The sequence below is a fragment of the Balaenoptera acutorostrata genome, chromosome 19, assembly GCF_949987535.1.
Source record: "Balaenoptera acutorostrata chromosome 19, mBalAcu1.1, whole genome shotgun sequence".
NCBI classification, from domain to species: domain Eukaryota; kingdom Metazoa; phylum Chordata; class Mammalia; order Artiodactyla; family Balaenopteridae; genus Balaenoptera; species Balaenoptera acutorostrata.
Genome location: NC_080082.1, coordinates 61,165,493 through 61,185,916, shown reverse-complemented (window position 1 = coordinate 61,185,916; position 20,424 = coordinate 61,165,493). Strand labels below are relative to the sequence as shown.

Here is a 20,424-nt window from a genome sequence, read left to right as displayed (position 1 = left end):
TTCAGTAGAAATTATTTTTGTGCGAACAAACATGTACAAGGATATTCATGGCATCAATTTTGACAATTTTAAGGAAATAAATAATCTTGTGATTGTTACAAAAACTTACTCTTGCATCTTGCATTCACACCTTTGGATAGTGCTCCTGCACAGTAACTGTGACCAGTGTGTCCAACGGGACAATAGCAAGCTTGACACTGAGGACAGAAATAGACTTGCCCACTGAGGCATGTTCTATTTGTCTCTTGGAGCTCTTCTGACACATTGTAATAGAGCCCAGGTTAGCCTTGGGATGAGAGACTATGTGAAAAGTGGCCTCAACCATTCCAGGGGAGGCTCAGATACATCAGAAAAGCCACCTAGATCGTGTAGCCCCCAGTCAGGACAGCGCACACCAGACAGTCCAACCGTCAACCAACATAACAATTAATATTTATTATAATTAATGTTTGTTGTCTTTAGACATTAAGTTTTAGAGAGGTAGGTTTGTAATGCAGTCAAAGGTAACTAATACCAATATGAATGTACATTAGTAGGTGATGGGTTAAATAAATCATGAGATGTCTCTTCATGAACACTATGCAGACATAAAAAGAATGAAGAAGATTGTTATTGGTACAGCTACTATGAAAAACAGTGTACAGATTCCTCAAAAAATTAAAAATAGAAGTACCATATGATTCAGCAAGTCCACTCCTGGGTATATATATCCAGAAAAAAATGAAAACTCTAATTTGAAAAGATACATGCATCCCCCATGTTCACAGCAGCACTATTTACAAGAGCCATGACATGGAAACAGCCTAAATGTCTATTGACAGATGAATGGATAGAGAAAACGTGGTATTTATGCAATGGAATATTATCCAACCATAAAAAGAAGGAAATCTTGCCATTTGCGACATTGAGGGCATTTTGCTAAGTGAAATACGTCAGGCCGAGAAAGACGAATATTGTATGATCTCTCTTATTTGTAGAATCCAAAACCCCCCAAACTTGTAGATAATAAAGAACAGATTGTGGTTGCCAGAGGCTGGAAGGGGGTGGGAGGGTGGAAATGGTGAAGGTGGTCAAAAGGTACAAATTTCCAGTTATAAGTAAGTCCAAAAATGATGATGATAATGATAATAACAACAACAATAGCAGGGTTGTTAGCCATGAGGGAAATGCAGGTTAAGCTCAAGATCAGATATGACCACAAACCTAATAGAATGAGTAATGTAAGATAGGACAATACCAAGTGCTGGTGAGGATGAAGAGCAATTGAATCTCTCATCTATTGCTAGTAAAGTGGCTAAAATAAAATATACTGAAAATACCAAATGCTGGAGAGGATGTGGAACAAGTGGATTTCATACACTGCTGTTGAGAATGTCGAATGGTATAGCCACTCTGGAAGGAGTTTGGTAGTTTCTTTTAAAGCTAAACACAACTTACCATATGTCCTAATAAGCACACACCTGAATATTTATTATAGAGGAATGAAAATTTATGTTCACACAAAACCCTGGATGCCGATTTACAGCATCTTTCCCTGTAACAGTTGAAACCAGGAAACAGTACAAACTTCTTTGAAGAGTGAATGGATAAACAAACTAATACATCCAGTATGTATACTACTCACTAATAAAAATAAAACAATACAACTCAAATAAATCTTAAGAGCAATTTGCTGAGGGACAAAAAAAAACAAAAAGCTTACATGTCCCTCATTAATAAGAAATTGTAAATTTGTATAAATAAATACAACTTATTTATATAAAATCCAGTTATAAAAATTATTTTGATAACATTCATAAATGACAAAATTATATTGATGGAAAACAGACAAGTGGTTGCCAGAGGTAGGTTTGGATAGAGGATGTGAGCATAAAAAGGTAGCATGAGGGTGTCTGGGTTGATTAAACAGTTGTACGTCCTGGGGATGACGGTTACAATGAAATCTATATATGTAATAAAACACCTTAGAATTACAAAAAAAAATGATTAAAAAATTCATGTAAAATCTAGTGAAATCTAAACTCCAAAGGTTAGGAGTTAACAGTATACTACCAATATCATTTTCCTGGGTTCGATAATAAAATATGGTTACATAAAATGTTTTTACTGGAAGAAGGTGCAGAAAAGATACTAGGGAATTCTCTGGACTACTTTTGCATTTTCTTATAAGTTAAAATGATTTCAAACTATAAATTTTATAAAAATAACTTTGAAGGTGGTTTTGTAAAATATTTGGTCATATTTATAAACTTAGTTAAGCAAGTGCAAGTACGTGTTCATATTCAGTTTCCTTTTAAAGTTCAGTATGCTAAATTTACAATTATGTTTATAGCCGAAGAAAAGTAAGAGCTAATCACATATGAGGGTAAGCATAGAACACTCTTACATCGTATATAACAATAAAAATCAGTGATGAGAAAAGCAGACTTCTTTTTAAAACTATGGAATTACTGACAAGGCAACCAGAAAGGAGATTCAGGTGCATTATCTGATATATGATGAGGTTAGAGTTGTAACAAAAAGCACTCAAACATTTATCATTTTCACAGGACTTCATTCCTTTTTAAGTCCTCTGATATTTAACTAAAGATGCTCTACCTTTAGCATGTTCATAAAGGTTTTAATTTCTATATGATTTCCTGACAAATGATGAGGCAGAATGTATCACTGAAATCCTGCCATATAGACTATCCTCTTAAAAGCTTTTCTCCAGTGTGAACTCTGACACTCACTGAGGTCTTCTTTCTGGGGGAAAGACATTCCCGTGGTCATCACATTTCCTTTTTTTAAAAAAAATCATATTTCTATGAACAATGAGCTCACTGATGATCAATGAAGATCCCTGATAATAAAGTCTATCTTCCCACTGAAGACTTTCCTAGTCTCTGCATTCACAGAATTTGTCGGAGAATATAGAGTATATACTTTTCAGACATATAATGAAGTCAGAAAGTTTTGCCCAAGGCATCTCCATAATGAATGTATCAGAGTTTTTCCAACATGTTTTCATTGACAGAAAATGTGAGGTAAGGATCACCAAAGGCACTACCACATTCAATATATTCACCAGGTTTATCTCCTACGCAAATCCTTTCATCTCCTCAGGGCACACATCTGATAACAGGCAGTACCATGATTACGTTCTGCTCTGCTAGAAACACTGGTGTTTAAACAAAGTCTTAGCTGCCACAGAAGGCATTTCCCCAGTCACTGCATTAACGGGGCTCTTGTTCAATCATAAGTAATGAGCTGTGCCTCTCTGTTAAAGGAATTTCCAACTTGACCGAATCTACTCATTTTTCTTATGTGCATTTTCTTATGTTTAACGAGGTTTGACAAGTGGGAGAAGGCTTTCTCACAATCACTGCATCCATATGGTCTTTCTCCTGTGTGAGTTCTTTGATGTACATTGAGTACTGACTTCGTGGTGAAGGCTTTTCCACATTCATTGCACTCATAGGGTTTCTCCCCTGTGTGAATTCTCTGATGGGTAATGAGACCATACTTGTGGGAATAGGATTTTCCACACTCAGTACATACAAAGGGCGTCTTTCCTGTATGACACCTCTCATGTTGTATGAGGCATATCTTCTGGCTGAAGGCTTTTCCACACTCATTGCATTCATAGGGTTTCTCTCCCGTGTGAGTTCGCTGATGTATAACAAGAGTGCGCTTTGTGGTGAAGCCTTTTCCGCATTCGTTACATAGGTAAGATTTCTCTCCCGTGTGAGTTCGCTGATGTATGATGAGAGTGCGTTTCACAGTGAAGCCTTTCCCACATTCACTGCATATGTAAGATTTCTCCCCTGTATGAGATCGCTGATGTACGATGAGATTACTCTTCACGGTGAAGCCTTTCCCACATTCACTGCACAAATATGGTTTCTCTCCAGTATGAGTTCGCTGGTGTACAACAAGATAGCGCTTCATAGTGAAGCCTTTCGCACACTCGCTGCATACATAGGGTTTCTCCCCTGTGTGAGTGCGCTGATGCACAATGAGATTGCTCTTCACGGTGAAGCCTTTACCACATTCACTGCACACATAAGGTTTCTCTCCACTGTGAGTTCGCTGATGTGCAATCAGATAGCGCCTCACTGTGAAGCCTTTTCCACACTCACTGCATATATAGGATTTCTCTCCTGTTTGGGTTTGCTGATGTACAGTGGGACTGCTCTTCACAGTAGAGACTTTTCTGCATTCACTGGTTAAATGGGGTTTGTCTTGTGTTTGAGTTTTCTGATGTTTAGTGAACGTGACATTTCTGGAGAAGGATTTCTCACACAGATCACACCGATGGAGTTTGTCTCCTATATGAATGCTCTCATGAGAAATAAGCTGAGATTTCCTGATGCATGTTTTCTCACTTTCAATGCAGGCCTGGGATTTCTCTATTTTGTGAGTTCTCTGATGCTTAAGGACTTGGAACTTAGCAATGATGTGTTTTATACTTCCAGGAAATTCAATTCCAGAATACAACTGTTCACGATCACCATGTAGAAAGAATTTCTTATCTCCATTAAACTCCACAGGGTTCTTTATTTCATATCTTCTCTTCTGGTTAACTAAACTTAAGCTTGATTTCCAAGCTTTTCTACATAAGTCAAACGTATGATTTTGTATTAGGGCTAAACGTGTTTTGCTCAGATAAATACTCTTTCTAAATGCATTCTGTTCACTGCATTGTTGCAGGCTCTTTGGAAATCTTTGGTCTTGAGAGTGCTCTGGCAGATGACTGTCAACTTTCCCAATTCCTAGGAAAAAAAGGAAATGATAAATTATTTCACAAGAGTGGTATGGAATGAAAGTGCTTAAAAGATGATATAGTGGGGGGACTGGATCTTTATTGTCTACCATATGATCCCAGTACAAAATTATAAAGATGTAAGAGGAAATAAATATCAGATCCAAGAAGAGACAAGGAATATATTTAAAGCTAAATACCCACAAAGAAAGAGTGCTCATCTGGGGAGATGACTATGTGGAGCAGCTGTTGTGGGGGCCTCAGTCACCCTCACAGCTGGGACTCCTTCTCTTAACAACTAGAATATGACCTCCCTGACCACTCCCCTTGCTGGTTCTCCCTCACTCACCTGGACGGGTTCTATTCTGGATTTCGTTTTCTGTTATGCATGGTTCTTTTCCATGTTCCAACTTGGAGAGAGTATCTGATTTGGTAGCTTGATACCCTGTTCGTGAGAAATGATAGAAGACTTAGATACAGGGACTGGGGTACAGTATGTCAAGATGGGAAAATACTGCATTTTAGAGACAAAATTTCTTGTATGCAAAAAGTAAAAGTTCTCCTTCAGCATACAGATTATACCCTTTTGTTTGGGGCCAGAGAGGGGACTGAAAATCTAACTCTTTGGAAGACCACAGTGACTGCAAAGCTTTCATCAGGTGATGGAGAAAAGGCCAGCGACTGGGCACCTCTAAGTGACACAGGGAGCTGTCCTTACCCAGTGACACCAAATTGTTAAAGTTCTCCAACATCACATCCCGGTATAGGTCTTTCTGAGCAGGATCCAGGAGCTGCCACTCCTCCCAGTTGAACTCCACAGCCACATCCTCCAGTGTCAGCAATTCCTGTAATAACAGAGTCCAGTTTAATATGATGGGAATTCTTTTTATCAATATGGAAGAAGCATGAGAGAAGTTGTTCTAATTTTCACTGTATAGCCTGCATCTATATACTTTTCTCAAATACATTTCAGTAGAAGCAAAATCCTATCCTTCTATCTATATATTTTAGCACCTATTTCCATTTGCATACTAAAAATATGCAAATGACATCAGGACAAATAAAGTATTCCTACATTACCACGAAACTTCACAGCCAATATGAGAATCAACCATGAACAGCCTCTACATCCAGAATTTACAACAGTGTTTTTAATAAATGTAAAAAACCCCAGAAACTATACAAGATACGTCCACAGCAACAACAAAAAAAAAGACCATTAAAGTTGATTAGGAAGATTTGAAAACAAAAACAAAGAGAAAATATAGTAATGGAGAAGCAGTATCCAAAGATCTAAAGGTGAAAATTTCAAGACTGATTAAACACTCTGAACTTCAGACTCAGTAATCCCAACAAATTCCAAGCACGAAGTCTATACATAGGCACATCAGACTAAAACTATAATACACAAAATATGAAGAGAAACTATAAAAGCATCCAGAGACAAAAGACAGATTACCTACAACAGAAACAATAGAACTCAGAAAAAAAATGGAATATTATCTTCAAAGTTCTGATTTTTGTGCCAGAAAGGTCAGACATGAAGGCCACTTGGTATTGAAACACATGACTCTCATCATGGAGTCCTGGACAGCATTATCTTCTCCCAGCCACATTGTGTGACAGTCCTCAGGAGTACTGCCAACCAAGGAAGCTCACCTGAACTTCAGTGTCCAGAGTTTTTATTGATGCTTCATTATATATGCATGATTTATTGAATCATTGACCACATGGCTGAACACAGGTCCTTCCCCCTTCCTGGAGGCTAGACTGGTTACATATGGCTGAAAGCCACAAGCCTCTAATCACATGGTTGGTCTTTTTGGGATGGACACCCCTCATCTTGAGTTATCTCATGAGCACAAATCATCTAGGGCCCACATGAGTCACCTCATAGCATAAACTATACAGTGTGGTCCCAGTGGTCCAAAATGAAAAACAAAGACACTCTTATCACATGGGTAATTCCAAGGGTTTAGAGGTTGCCTCCCAGGAATCAGAGACAAAAGTCAGTCAAATTCCTTATTACATACTAGGTGTTTATGCCCCTGTGAGGTACCCTTCCCTTGAGCATGGGCTGAATTGTTTCTAAAAAAAAAAGAATAGAGCAAAGGTGATGAGATACCCCTTTTAAATTAGGCTATATATGATTTCCAGCTTGCTAACAGAATCTGTCCTTTGATGACTTTGATGAAACAAGATGGCATGTTAGGGGGGCCCACGTGACAAGGAACTCAGTGGTCTTACATGAGCAGACAGGTAGAAACTGAGGATCTCATTTGAGTTCTGGAAATGAATTCTGCCAACAACCATGTAAGTGAGCTTAGAAGTGCATCCTTCCTCACTTGAGCCTTCAGATCAGACCCCATCTTAGGGCTTACACTTTGATTGCAGCCACACGATAGACGTTGAAACAAAGTAGTCAGCAATTATATGATACAAAAATAAACACTTGGTCTTTGTCCCTGGTTCCTGGTACCCTACCTCCTAAAACACCTAGAATCTCCACACCGATAAGTGTTTTTTGTATGCTAATAACATGACAGGTAGGGGGAGGGCGCCCAGACAGCTTCGGGATGGGGGCTGGTTGCTAGAGGAACAAACCATGAGATGAAACCTCCAGAGAGGGGAGAGGGGCTGGAGACTGAGTTCAATCACCAATGGCCAATGATTTAATCAATCATGCCTAAGTAATGAAACCTTCAAAAAAACCCCAAAACTACAGGTTTGGCAAGTTTCCAAGTTGGTGAACACAGTGAGGTACTGGAAGGGTGACACACCCCCATACCTTGCTCTATGCGTCTCTTCCATTTGACTGTTCCTGAGTCGTATCATGTAAATGTAAGTAAATAAATCTGTAAATTAAGAAAAGTGCTTTCCTGAGTTCTGTGAGTTTTTGAGCAAATTATCAAACCTGAGGAAGGGATTGTGGAAACTGTAGCCACTCTGAAGCAGTACAGATACAATTTCACAAAAAGCCATTAACAAGAATGTTTAATGTCACATGGTTTGTAATAACAAGAATATCTAAATATTCATCAATACGTGAATTATTGAATTATCACACATATATCATTTGGTGTTCATTGCATCATGTAAAAAAGAAGAAAGCTGGCCCGTAGACACCAAAATGTAAAGAATTCCAGTACACTGAAAACAGGCTGGAGGATGTCATGAAAATGACAATGGCAGCTCACCCTGCAGAGGTGGTTCATATATGAGTGTAATTCATGGTCAAGGAGTATTGATCTGTTATCTGTGAAGCTTGAATTATTTCACACTGAATCTATTTCTTAAACTGAGAGTGAATCTCCACCACTGTTCCCCAAAACATAGGTTTGAATCAGTTACTTCATCATTTCAAAGGTCCAATATTTGATTTCTATCAAACTCCAATGGTTTTTTGTTCCAGTTTTATTCAGAAATAATTGACATATATCACTGTATAAGTTTTAGATGTATAGCATGATGGTATGATTTACATATATTGCAAAATGACTACCACAATAGGTTCAACTAACATCCATCTTCTCTCATGTAGATACAACAAAAAGAAAAGAAAAAAAGGAAAAAGATTTTCTCCCTGTGATGAGAACTCTTAGGATTTACTCTTAACAACTTTCCTATATATCATATAGCAGTGTTAGCTATAGTCATATGTTGTACATTACATCCCTAGTACTTATTTACCTTGTAACTGGCTTTTTTGAGTATGACTATAAACTCATGGAATTTTATATAGCTATATAGGTAATGTTCTTCAGTCAGTTGCACTCATCTTTCTTTTAGATGCTCAAGTGGTACCAGGCCAGTGGTACTCTGGCTAGTGGGGAGCCCCTAAGAGTTATCGATGTTGTTAGGAGTATCATTCCATTCACCTAAGTGACATAAACCACTGACTCCCTCAAGGAGCGGTCTGCTTTTTCCTCATAGTCAACACATACCACAGAGCTTTTCGTGTTTCTCTGGTTGTGACGTCTGCCAGAGATAATGCAAAGTGACAGCTGATGTAACCCACAGGGTCCACCACAGTCACACATTATCTTCCAATATTAGTCACTTGATGTGACCCCTATGAACGATATATTCCTGATCCCACTTTGTCCTGATTTTGAATTCAGAGTCTAAGTTAATTTCTCCCCAGAACCCCATTATCCCCAATTTATACTTCTTTTAGTTGAACTGATTTTTTTTCAGGTCACCACAAATCCATTAGACAACAAAAGAAAGATCTAACAAACCAAAAATCACCTGGACCTTGATCATCTTCTTCCACACTCAGGAAATAGTGAGTAACATGGATTCTGTCTTTTGTTTCTTCTGCATCTGCCATGTAATTCTTAGAGACAGAAATCTTGGCGTCCAGTTAAAGATGTCCTCAGAAATGATGATATCCAACTCCAAGAATCTCCTCTTTCTCCCCTCATTCCTTCACTTGATCACTCTTTCTCCTGGGGAGCCAGGACCTGTGGGCTGAAGAGCAAATTGACTTTGAGTGTACATTCCCTCTGGGCCCAGATGCTGTCACTTATCCTTAAATGAGGGACCCCAATATTTCCAACTGTTCCTTTATTTGGTGCCCCAGAGGCTTTCATACTCTGGGGCAATAAAACAAGGTTCTGAATGTGTGAAATGTATGCCATTCTTTCATGAAGAGGAAATGGCATGACTATTAAAGGGAAGGAGGGAAAGCAGAATCAGCAGAACATGATGCCTCGGGTGAAAGCACAAGCAGATCAAGTTTACAGAAGAGGCCACATGAAAGTTTCCAAGGAGCTGGACATTGTGCCTTTAAAAAGTATGTGTGCCCAGGTACCACTTCAAAAGTATATGCTCAGTAGGTACACACACTGCAGGTTTTTTTTAAGTATTTTTTTTATAAAGTTTTTTTTATGTGGACCATTTTCTTTAAAGTCTTTATTGAATTTTTTTACAATATTGTTTCTTCTTTTTTTTCTAAATAAATTTATTTATTTATTTATGGCTACGTTGGGTCTTTGTTGCTGTGCACGGGCTTTCTCTAGTTGCTGCGAGCGGGGGCTACTCTTCATTGCAGTGTGTGGGCTTCTCATTGCGGTGGATTCTCTTCTTGTGGAGCATGGGCTCTGGGCGTGCGGGCTCAGTAGTTGTGGCTCGCGGGCTCTAGAGCACAGGCTCACTGGTTGTGGTACACAAGCTTAGTTGCTCCGCGGCATGTAGGATCTTCCTGGACCAGGGATCGAACCCGTGTCCCCTGCATTGGCAGGCAGATTCTTAACCACTGCACCACCAGGGAAGTCCCTGCTTCTGTTTTTATGTTTTGGTTTTTTGGCCACGAGGCATGTGGGATCCTAGCTCCCCAACCAGGGATCAAACCCGCACCCACCTCATTGGACGGCAAAGTCCCAACCACTGGGCCACCAGGGAAGTCCCCACACCTCACTTTGAAGACCACCGTACTAAGCAAATCATTAAGATTGTCTTATTTCTCTTTGTATACTAAAGGATTAATCTTACCCAACAGAGGTTTGGCTTTGCCCTCAATTCCTGAGAGGGAACCTATAAGCCCTTGGAATGCCCCACCTGATAAGAATGGCTTTGCTTACCTGGGAGGCTTGGGCCATACAAGATAGTCTACGCTAATGATGTAATTTATGGTGAGGGGCCTTGGACCACATGGTATCAGCTTGACCTCTAGAGGGGCTGGAGACTAAGTTCAGCCAATCATGTCTATGTTCACTGGGCCCCAGTAAAAACGCTGGACACTGGGCTTCCCTGGTGGCGCAGTGATTGAGAATCCGCTTGCCAATGCAGGGGACAAGGGTTAGAGCCCTGGTCCAGGAGTATCCCACATACCACGGAGCAACTAAGCCCGTGTGCCACAACTACTGAGCCTGCACTCTAGAGCCCGCGAGCCACAACTACTGAGCCCACGTGCCACAACTACTGAAGCCCGCGTGCCTAGAGCCTGTGCTCCGCAACGGGAGAGGCCACCTCAATGAGAAGCCCGCGCACCACCATGAAGAGTGGCCCCTGCTCGCCGCAACTAGAGAAAGCCCGAGCGCAGCAACGAAGACCCAACGTAGCCAAAAATAAATAAAATAAATAAATTTAAAAAAAAAAACAAAAAAAAAAACGCTGGACACTAAGAGTTAGGTGAGCTCTCCCTGGTTGGCAATAATGATAAAACAAAAACAAAAACAAAACCAGCAAGGATATAGCAGACTTGAACAATATAATCAATCAACTTAAGTGACATTTATTTAACACTACACTCAACAGCAACAAAATATATATTTTTTCAAAAGTACATGGAACATTCTCCAGGAAAGACCATATACTAGGGTATAAAACTGTCAATAAATTCAAAGCAAAGGTAGGTTACAAGGTATACGACATGGGGAATATAGTCAATATTTTGTAATAACTGTAAATGGAGTGTAACCTTTAAAAATTGTATAAAATGTTATGTGTGTATATATATATATGGCTTAGATGAAATGGACAAATGCCTAGAAAGAAACAAAACTGCAACAAGATATTTTTAAAAATTTGAATACCTATGTAACAAGTAAAGAAATTGAATTAGTAATTAAAAATCATCACACACAGGGGCTTCCCTGGTGGCACAGTGGTTGAGAATCTGCCTGCCAATGCCGGGGACACCGGTTCGAGCCCTGGTCTGGGAAAATCCCACATGCCGCGTAGCAACTAGGCCCGTGAGCCACAACTACTGAGCCTGCGCGTCTGGAGCCTGTGCTCCGCAACAAGAAAGGCCACGATAGTGAGAAGCCCGCGCACTGCGATGAAGAGTGGCCCCCACTTGCCGCAACTAGAGAAAGCCCTCGCACAGAAACGAAGACCCAACACAGCCAAAAATAAATAAATAAATAAAGGAGTTCCTTAAAAAAAAAAAAAAATCATCACACACAAAAAAAGCCTACTCTCAACTGGCTTCACTGTATAAAGCCAGGATTACTAAGATACCAAAGCAAGACAAAGACATCACAGAAATAAAAACTATAGACCAATCTCCTAGGTGAAAAATTGTTAACAATGTATTAGCAAAACACATGCAGCATAATATAAAAAGGATTATAGACAACAACTAAGGGGGATTTATCCCAGGAATGCCAGGTTGGTTTATCATGGGAAAATAAAGTAATGTACTACTCCAAATTAATACAATAAAGGACAAAACCCACATGTTCTTCTCAAAGGATACAGAAAAGGTATGTGACCACATTTAATACCCACTCATGATTAAAACTTTCAAAAAACTAGAAACAGAAAGGAAGTTACTCAAACTAATAAAGGGCAGCTATGAAAAACCAAAACCAACATCATACTTAATGGTAAAATTCTGAATGTTTTTCTCCTAGAATTGAGAACAATGCAAGGATAGCTGCCTTAACCCGTTTTATCCATTACTATACTAAAGGTTCCAGCCAGTTCAATAGGTAATAAACAAATAAATACATTTTAAAAACGTAAAGGTATCTGTACTGGAAATACAGAGTGCAACTCTTCTTAGTCATAGACAATATGATTTTGTATATAGAAAATCCTAAGAAATACATGCAAAAAAATGTATTAGAACTAGTAAATAAGTTTAGCAAGGTTACAGGATACAGTAACAATATATTAAAGTAAATTGCATATCTCTATACTAGCAATGATCCAGCCAATAAGGAAATTAAGGAAGCAATTCCACACACAATAGCATCAAAAAGAAAAAAAATACTTAAGAATAAATTAAAACTAATGTAAGACTTGTATATTGAAAACTGTAAAACACTTCTGAGACAAATTTAAAGAGATATAAGTAAATAGAGAGACACTCCAAGCCTGTAGATTGGAAGATTCAGTATGGTGATGGCAATTCTCCCCAGATTCAATGCAATCACTATCAAAGGTACACCAGGAATTTTATAAATATGGAGAAGATGATACTAAAATTTGCATTAAAAGATAAAGAATCTAGATTAGCTAGACCAATTGTAAAATAGAATTATAAAGTTGGTGAGTGCTTATACTAATCTATTTCAAAATTTATTTTAGGGCTTCCCTGGTGGCGCAGTGGTTGAGAATCTGCCTGCCAATGCAGGGGACACGGGTTCATGCCCTGGTCTGGGAAGATCCCACATGCTGCGGAGCAACTGGACCCATGAGCCGCAATTACTCAGCCTGCGAGTCTGGAGCCTGTGCTCTGCAACAAGAGAGGCCGTGATAGTGAGAGGCCCGCGCACCGCGATGAAGAGTGGCCCCCGCTTGCCACAACTAGAGAAAGCCCTCGCACAGAAACGAAGACCCAACACAGCCATAAATAAATAAAAATATATTGAAAAAAAATTTATTTTAAACCCATAGTAATAAAATAGGTACTGTATTGACATAATGATAGATACATAAGTCAGTGCAACAGAATTGAGAATTGAGAAATAAATGCAAGTATGGTCAGCTGATTTTCAACAAAGGTGCAAGACAAAGCAATGAGGGAAAAGATGGTCTTTCCAACAAATATACTGGAACAACTGAATATCCATTTCCAATTAAATTAAAATGGATAATAAATTTAAATGTAATAGGTAAAAATATAAACTACCTCAAGAAATTGAGAAGACAAGCCACAGGTTGGGAGAAAATATTTGCAAAAGACATATCTGATAAAGGACTGTTATCCAAAATATACAAAGAACTCTTAAAAACTCAACAATAAGAAAACACAACCCAGTTGAAAAATGGGCAAAAGACCTGAACTGACACCTTACCAAAGAAGATACACAGATAGCAAATAAGCAAATGAAAACATGTGTAATTAGGAAACTACATCATATGTAATTAGGAAATAACAAATTAAAAAAAAATGAGATACCATCACCCACTTATTAGAATAACCAAAATTCAAAACAATGACTACACCAAATGCTGAAGAGGATATGAAGCAACAGGAACTCTAATTTATTGCTGATGGTACAGCTACTCTGGAACACAATTTGGCAGTTTCTTTTTTCTTTCTTTTTTTTTTTTTTTAATGTTTCTGTTGCCTAACTTTTTTTTTTTTTAACTAAACCTTTCTTACAACACTTCTTAATTTTATTTATTTATTTATTTTTGCTGTGTTGGGTCTTTGTTTCTGTGCGAGGGCTTTCTCTAGTTGTGGCAAGCGGGGGCCTCTCTTCATCGCGGTGCGCGGGCCTCTCACTATCGCGGCCTCTCTTGCTGTGGAGCACAGGCTCCAGACGCGCAGGCTCAGTAGTTGTGGCTCACGGGCCTAGTTGCTCCGCGGCATGTGGGATCTTCCCAGACCAGGGCTCGAACCCATGTCCCCTGCATTGGCAGGCAGATTCTCAACCGCTGCACCACCAGGGAAGCCCAATTTGGCAGTTTCTTACAAAACTATATATACTCTTGGGACTTCCCTGGTGGCGCAGCGGTTAAGAATCCACCTGCCAATGCAGGGGACATGGGTTCGAGCCCTGGTCCGGGAAGATCCCACATGCCGCTGAGCAACTAAGCCCGTGTGCCACAACTACTGAGCCCGCGTGCCACAACTACTGAAGCCCACGTGCCTAGAGCCTGTGCTCCGCAACAAGAGAAGCCACCACAATGAAAAGCCCGCGCACCGCAGTGAAGAGTGGCCCCCACTCGCTGCAACTATAGAAAGACCACGAGTAGCAATGAAGACCCAACACAGCCATAAATTAATTAATTAATTAATTTAAAAAAAAAAGAAAGACAATACAAAATGTGGAGCCACCCAACAGCCATCCACCTGCTTCTCCTAGATATAAATAAAGTACAACCACTTTGGGGAACAGTTTAGCAGTTTCTTTAAAAGTTAAACATACACCTACCACATGATTTAGCCATTCAACTACTGGTGATTTATGCAGAAAAAAGAAGACACATGTAACTATAGACTTGAACATGAGTGTTCACAGAAGCTTTATTCGTAAGCGCTAAAAACTGGAAACACAACTACCCACCAACAGGTGAATTAGAGACTTCCCTGGTGGTCCAGTGGTTGAGATTCTGCACTCCCATTGCAGGGGGCCTGGGTTTGATCCCTGGTTGGGGAACTAGATCCCACATGCCACAACTAAATACCCCGTATGCTGCAATGAAGATCCCACATATGGCAACAAAGATCCCGCGTGCCACAACTAAGACCCGGCGCAGCCAAATAAATAAATAAATAATTTTTTTAAAAAGGTGAATTAATAAACTCTATAAAATGAACTAATGTTCCTACAATGGAATACAAAGCAATAAAAAGAAACTATGGATACACACAAGGATGAATCTCAAAATATTAATGTTGAGTGAAACAAGTCAGAACAAAAATGAGTGTACACTGTATGATTCCATTCACATAAAACTTTTAAGAACTATAAACTAACCTATAGTAATGAAAAATAGATTTGTGGTTGCTTGGGGAGGTGTGGGGAATATAAGAGGGATGGATTAAAAAGGGACACAAAGAAACTTCTTAGGTGATGGGTATGTTCACTATCTTCATTGTGGTGATAGTTTCATGAGTATGTATGTCAAACTTACTAATCTGTACAATTTAAATATGCGCAGCTTATTGTCTGTCAATTTTGCCTCAATAAATCACTTGGGGGGAAAAAGAAAACTTACTGATACTTATAATATAGATAGACCTCAAATATATTATGTTAAATGAAAAAAAGACAGCCCCAGAAGACTACATATTTTATTATTCTGTTTCTATGAAATGTCCAGAAATTGCAAATCAATAGAGGCAGGAAGATGATCAGTGGTTGTGTGTGGCTCTGGGTAGGGGTGGAAACTGAGTGCACAGAGGATCAAGACAACTTTCTGGGGTGATGGAAATGTTTTAAAGTTGGATTGTGCTGACGGTTGTACAATCCTAGAAACTCAGTTAAAATTACTGAAATGTATGCTTATACTTGGTGAATTTTACAGTAAATAAAACTACAACAAAAAAGACTTCCTTTTCGGGACCTCCCTGGTGACGCAGTGGTTGGGGGTCCGCCTGCCAATGCAGGGGCACGGGTTCGAGCCCTGGTCTGGGAAGATACCACATGTCGAGGAGCAACTAAGCCCGCGAGTCACAACTACTGAGCCCGTGTGCCACAACTACTGAAGCCCACGCGCCTAGAGCTCGTGCTCTGCAACAGGAGAAGCCACCGCAATGAGAAGCCAGCAGTCGGCAACGAAGAGTCGCCCCCACTCGCGGCAACTAGAGAAAGCCCACGCTCAGCAACGAAGACCCAACACAGACAAAAATAAATAAAGACTTCCTTTTCTACAGTACAGAAAAACAAAACAAAAAAACCCACCAACTGAAATTGCAAAAAAAGGTCAAGGAAAAGAGTTTACCAAGGTAGCCAGAAATCTCTGGAACAAAACAAAAAAGGTACCATAAATTTTTAAGTGGAGTGGTAGAATCAGAAAGTAATCAGAAAGTCAAAATGGGTTACTGAAATTATAATTAAATACTTTAAAATATTGTATGTCAATACTACTTACATTAATGAATACATTTGATTCCAGACACCATGCCACTGGTTCACCAACCTGTGTTGATACTATTGAAACTATTTTTATTTTTTTTAAATTAATTAATTAATTTATTTTTGGCTGTATTGGGTTTTCGTTGCAGCGCGGACTTTCTAGTTGCAGCGAGAGGGGTGTGGTGCGAGGGCTTCTCATTGCAATGGGTTCTCTAGTTGCAGAGCACGGGCTCTAGGCACCCGGGCTTCAGTAGTTGCAGCTCTCTGGCTCTAGAGCACAGGCTCAGTAGTTGTGGCGCAGGGGGTTAGTTGCTCTGCAGCATGTGGGATCTTCCCGGACCAGGGCTTGAACCCATGTTCCCTGCGTTGGCAGGTGGATTCTTAACCACTGCGCCACCAGGGAAGTCCCTGAAACTATTTTTTAAAAGTATAAATATATCAAATGCAAATATGTTGAGATCGGAGAAATTAAGTGATACAATCAACTGTCCTTATGTTTATACAGATTATCCCAAATGTAAAAACAAACCTAGCGTTAAGAAAAAAGTTCTCACTGCGGAACAGAATATAGGGTAAAGGAAATGCTTTTACTTGAGTAAGAACGACCCTAAACGGAAATATCCAAAAGAAGTGTAGTAAACTTGGAGACAAGAAGAACGAAAACTACATTAAATTTCATTAAAAATAGTAAACTTAGCACTAGATCACTCCGAACCACACTGAATTTTGTGAGGACAGCGAGAAGAGTGGTGATGTGGGGAGACAAAGTTGTTAGTAAGGTCCGGGAGGACAGACTAGAAGGGGTGAACTGTGCTTGGATGAACTGGGGAAATGCAGCCTTCAAGTCTGTTTCTGGCGTTCAAGGTTTGACCCTGAACCTCCTCAAATACTGAGAGCCCCCACCAGGCGTCTCTATGACTGAGTCCTATTTTAAATGCCAGTCTAAACTCCAAACATGCCCAAGAAACCAACAGGGACATCTCCCTAACCCGGGCCTCTCTAACACTGAGTCCCAGGTTAAATCGCGAACCCGGACGAGACACCGCGTTCACCGATACAAACTTTCCACCACAGCTCTCAACCCCTGAGTCCCACAAGCAGAGTGATCCAAGTGGACTCCAGACTCTGACAGAGTCGGACTTTCGGTCGATGATTTCTTCAGACTCTTAATCACTGACTGCCAAAGGCCCCATCACTAATGTCCAGACGTCTCTGGGAATGATTCTAAATAAAATCCCAATTAAGGTCCTTCACACGCGCTCACGTTTCACAGACCCAACAGGCCGTGAATCCAAGCTCACAACCCGACTCACCTGATCCCAAACCCCTCCAGACACCACTGGCAGCGACAAAAGGCTGAGCCCACCTGCTATTCGGATGCCCTCCTGAACCGGCTGGGACCAGGGCATCTGGCAAGGACCTTGGAGCGCTGCCGGATTTCCGAATTCCGACCGCGCGCTCTGCTCTATGACGTCACATGGCCCCGCCCACCTCGGCTTTCCGACGGGCGGGGGCCGTAACGGCTGTAGGAAGACATCGAAATCATTCCTGGCCCTCTCAATGCTTTTATCAATACCTGCCGGTTGCGAGGGATGGTCAACAATGCTGTGCTAACTGCGTTAGATTTCAGAGACCGATGCCTATCCAAGGCCAACATGGCGCGTTCAGCCGGCTGAGGAACAAAGAAAGATGGCGGCGCCCTTCGTGCACTTTAGAGCTGATTCGTTACTCTGGAGCGCCATGGGCGCGGCCATCTTGGAAGAAGGCAGGTGTCCCTATGGCAGAAAAGGGCTTAGACCCCCGGCTGCTTGGGAAGATTAAAAAAGGTAGAAGCCGAGGCATCGCTGGAGAGGCGGGGGCCACGGAATTGACAAAAGCAGTGGTCACTTAATATCTTGGGTTTGTGGAGAGAGCGGTTGTGTGTGGAGTGGGTAAGGCCTTTGTAGTTCAGAAGGAATTAAGACAGCCTTTGTACAGGCGTAGCCAATAAGGCAGAGTTCGATAAAAATGCTAATACCTGCGTGGGATCGTTACATAGCAACCTCTAGTGGGTAAGGGGATGAAGTGAAGGTGCAAATGAGTGAACTACATGTTTCCTTCCAAAAATAAATGGTGACAGTGGGACATTTGAGAATATAAAATTATGAGATAATGCAATTATCATACTTGGCATAGTTCACAAATTTTAAAAAGAGCACACTTTAAAATGTTGTTTTTATGCAGCTGTGGGAGGTTTAATTGTAGAGGATTTAAGTTAAAGAGGATTTTTAGAAGGCAACCTGGATCCAGTTTAAATTTTTCATTCTCTTTGACCCAGCAATTATATTCCAACAATTTATTTGCTGAAAGTTTTCTTAATATTAACCACAGAGGCTTTTGTAATAAAAAAGAAAAACCTAAATGAACAATGATACTTTGGTAAATTATGGAACATCCATTCAACATAACAGTATATAACAATGAAAGATTGTCAGTATAAATAAGGAAAGGTAAATGTTCTTCAGAGGATAAAACGCATCTGCAGGATAGTACATATATTATGATCCTTTTATGGGAACAAACCATAAGTGTTTGTCTTTTTGAAAATTGCAATTAGTTAAATAAAATATTTAGCTTGGATTACTTTAGGGTTTTTGTTTATGGGTAGAGCATATCAGAAGTTTTCACATTCTCAATTTTTGCAATTCTCCATTGTTAATATATCTTTGTATAATAATTATGTATTACTATAGTATTATAAAAATGTCGATTTTAGAAAAGTTTTAGAAGAATACTGAACGATGTAGATGTTCATAATATAGCAAACATAAAGAGACTAGTCTCATTTTTCTTTTGTAAAAATATACTTACATGCATTTGAAATTTGGAGAATATATTGTTAACAGTGTTTGACTCTTAGGTACAATATGGGTGATTTAAAATTTCTTTATTGTTTATATATGTTTTCTAATTTCTATACATTAAGAATTTATTGTTTTCATAATTTCTTAATAATATTACATTCCCTTCAGGGATTAAATTTTAGCCGCATTCACCTGAGATGTCAAGCTCTGAAAGTAGAGTTACACATGTGGTCCAGAGAACTCAGGGCAGCCTGGGCAGCCCATTCTGGGATCCTGACTGATCAGTTTCAGGAATGAGCTGCTCTGACCGTGCCATGGCAACATATGTAGGTTCACAGAAGGACAAGATACTAGCATCTGAGGACCTGGTTGCTGGGCCCCTCATGTCTAATTCTTTGCTGTAGAATATCTGCCCAGAATCCATCCTGTGACAGTGTGGGTTGGGGGTGGGAGCCCTAATCCAGGAATTAGGGCAGAGATGTTCAAATTTAAATATAGATCAAGTAAATAAATAAATAAATATAGATTAGAAAGCTCATTTTATAAACCCAGAGCCCTGGGTCCCAGTCCCACAGGTTCTGGCTTAGGTTGTGGTGTGACTCAAGAACGTGCATCTTTTACAAGCTTCTCAGAGAATCCTGAGGCAGGAAGCCCAGAGAAAACACTTGGAAACAGATCTGGAGTGTTCTTGGCTCACAAATATTATGCTGGCTGTCTCCCCTCAGTACGCTTAGGTATTGTTTCAAATTACATTTGTGCAGAATAGCCTTCTTTGGAAACCTTTCTAAAATAGCTCCTCCATTACAGCCTGTATACTAGGCTTAATATTTCTCCACAGCATTTAACAGAACTGAAATTCTGATGCGTGTTTATTTTACTCAGTCGCCTTCACTAGACTGTATGTTCCATGAAGGCCACGGCTTTGCCTGTTTTGTTCACTGATGTGTCTCCAGTGACAAAAACAGTGCCTGGCACAGTCTAGATGCTCAAAAAATATTTTTAAAGGAATGAATTACTCAACATAGAATTGGGGATTGAATACTGCCACAGGACTGTCTGGCAGATGTCCTTTTTTTCCCCCCTCCCCAAAAGCAGGACTCACCATTTGTAAACTGGACTAAATATCCTTATTATATCAAAGAAATAACTCTGGATAGAGACAAGAGAAGAAGAGCCCTACTGCTAGGAAAAGTAAGAATTTGTTGCCAGTAGACCTTTTCAAAAAGAATTGATAAAGGAGACTCTGACAAAAAAGAAATAACAGAAGGAAACATATGAAACATATGTGACATCAGGAATGAAGAAAAAGGAACGGAAAGGGTGAATGTATCATCAAATATAATAGGCTATTCTC

At 39.9% G+C, this 20,424-nt stretch overlaps 1 protein-coding gene across 1 annotated transcript; it reads right to left on the bottom strand.

Annotated features, from left to right (window-relative positions):
- Window positions 1–463: 463 nt before the first annotated feature.
- Window positions 464–17,781, bottom strand: ZNF614 (zinc finger protein 614). Its single transcript, XM_057533541.1, has 5 exons — window positions 17,541–17,781; window positions 8,996–9,217; window positions 5,463–5,589; window positions 5,094–5,189; window positions 464–4,754 (listed from the first exon to the last, which is right to left on the bottom strand). Exons 2-5 carry the CDS (start codon window positions 9,008–9,010, stop codon window positions 3,232–3,234), a joined length of 1,761 nt encoding a protein of 586 aa, XP_057389524.1. The 5' UTR covers window positions 9,011–9,217; window positions 17,541–17,781; the 3' UTR covers window positions 464–3,231.
- Between the last annotated feature and the right edge of the window lie 2,643 nt (window positions 17,782–20,424).

Bases quoted from the DNA above. Each gene is read 5' to 3' on its own strand.
- ZNF614 (XM_057533541.1), bottom strand. The intron at 5,190-5,462 runs GTAAGGACAGCT...TCTCACGAACAG, and splicing joins TAACAATTTGGTGTCACTGG to GGTATCAAGCTACCAAATCA. The intron at 4,755-5,093 runs GTGAGTGAGGGA...TTTTTTTCCTAG, and splicing joins CCAGAATAGAACCCGTCCAG to GAATTGGGAAAGTTGACAGT.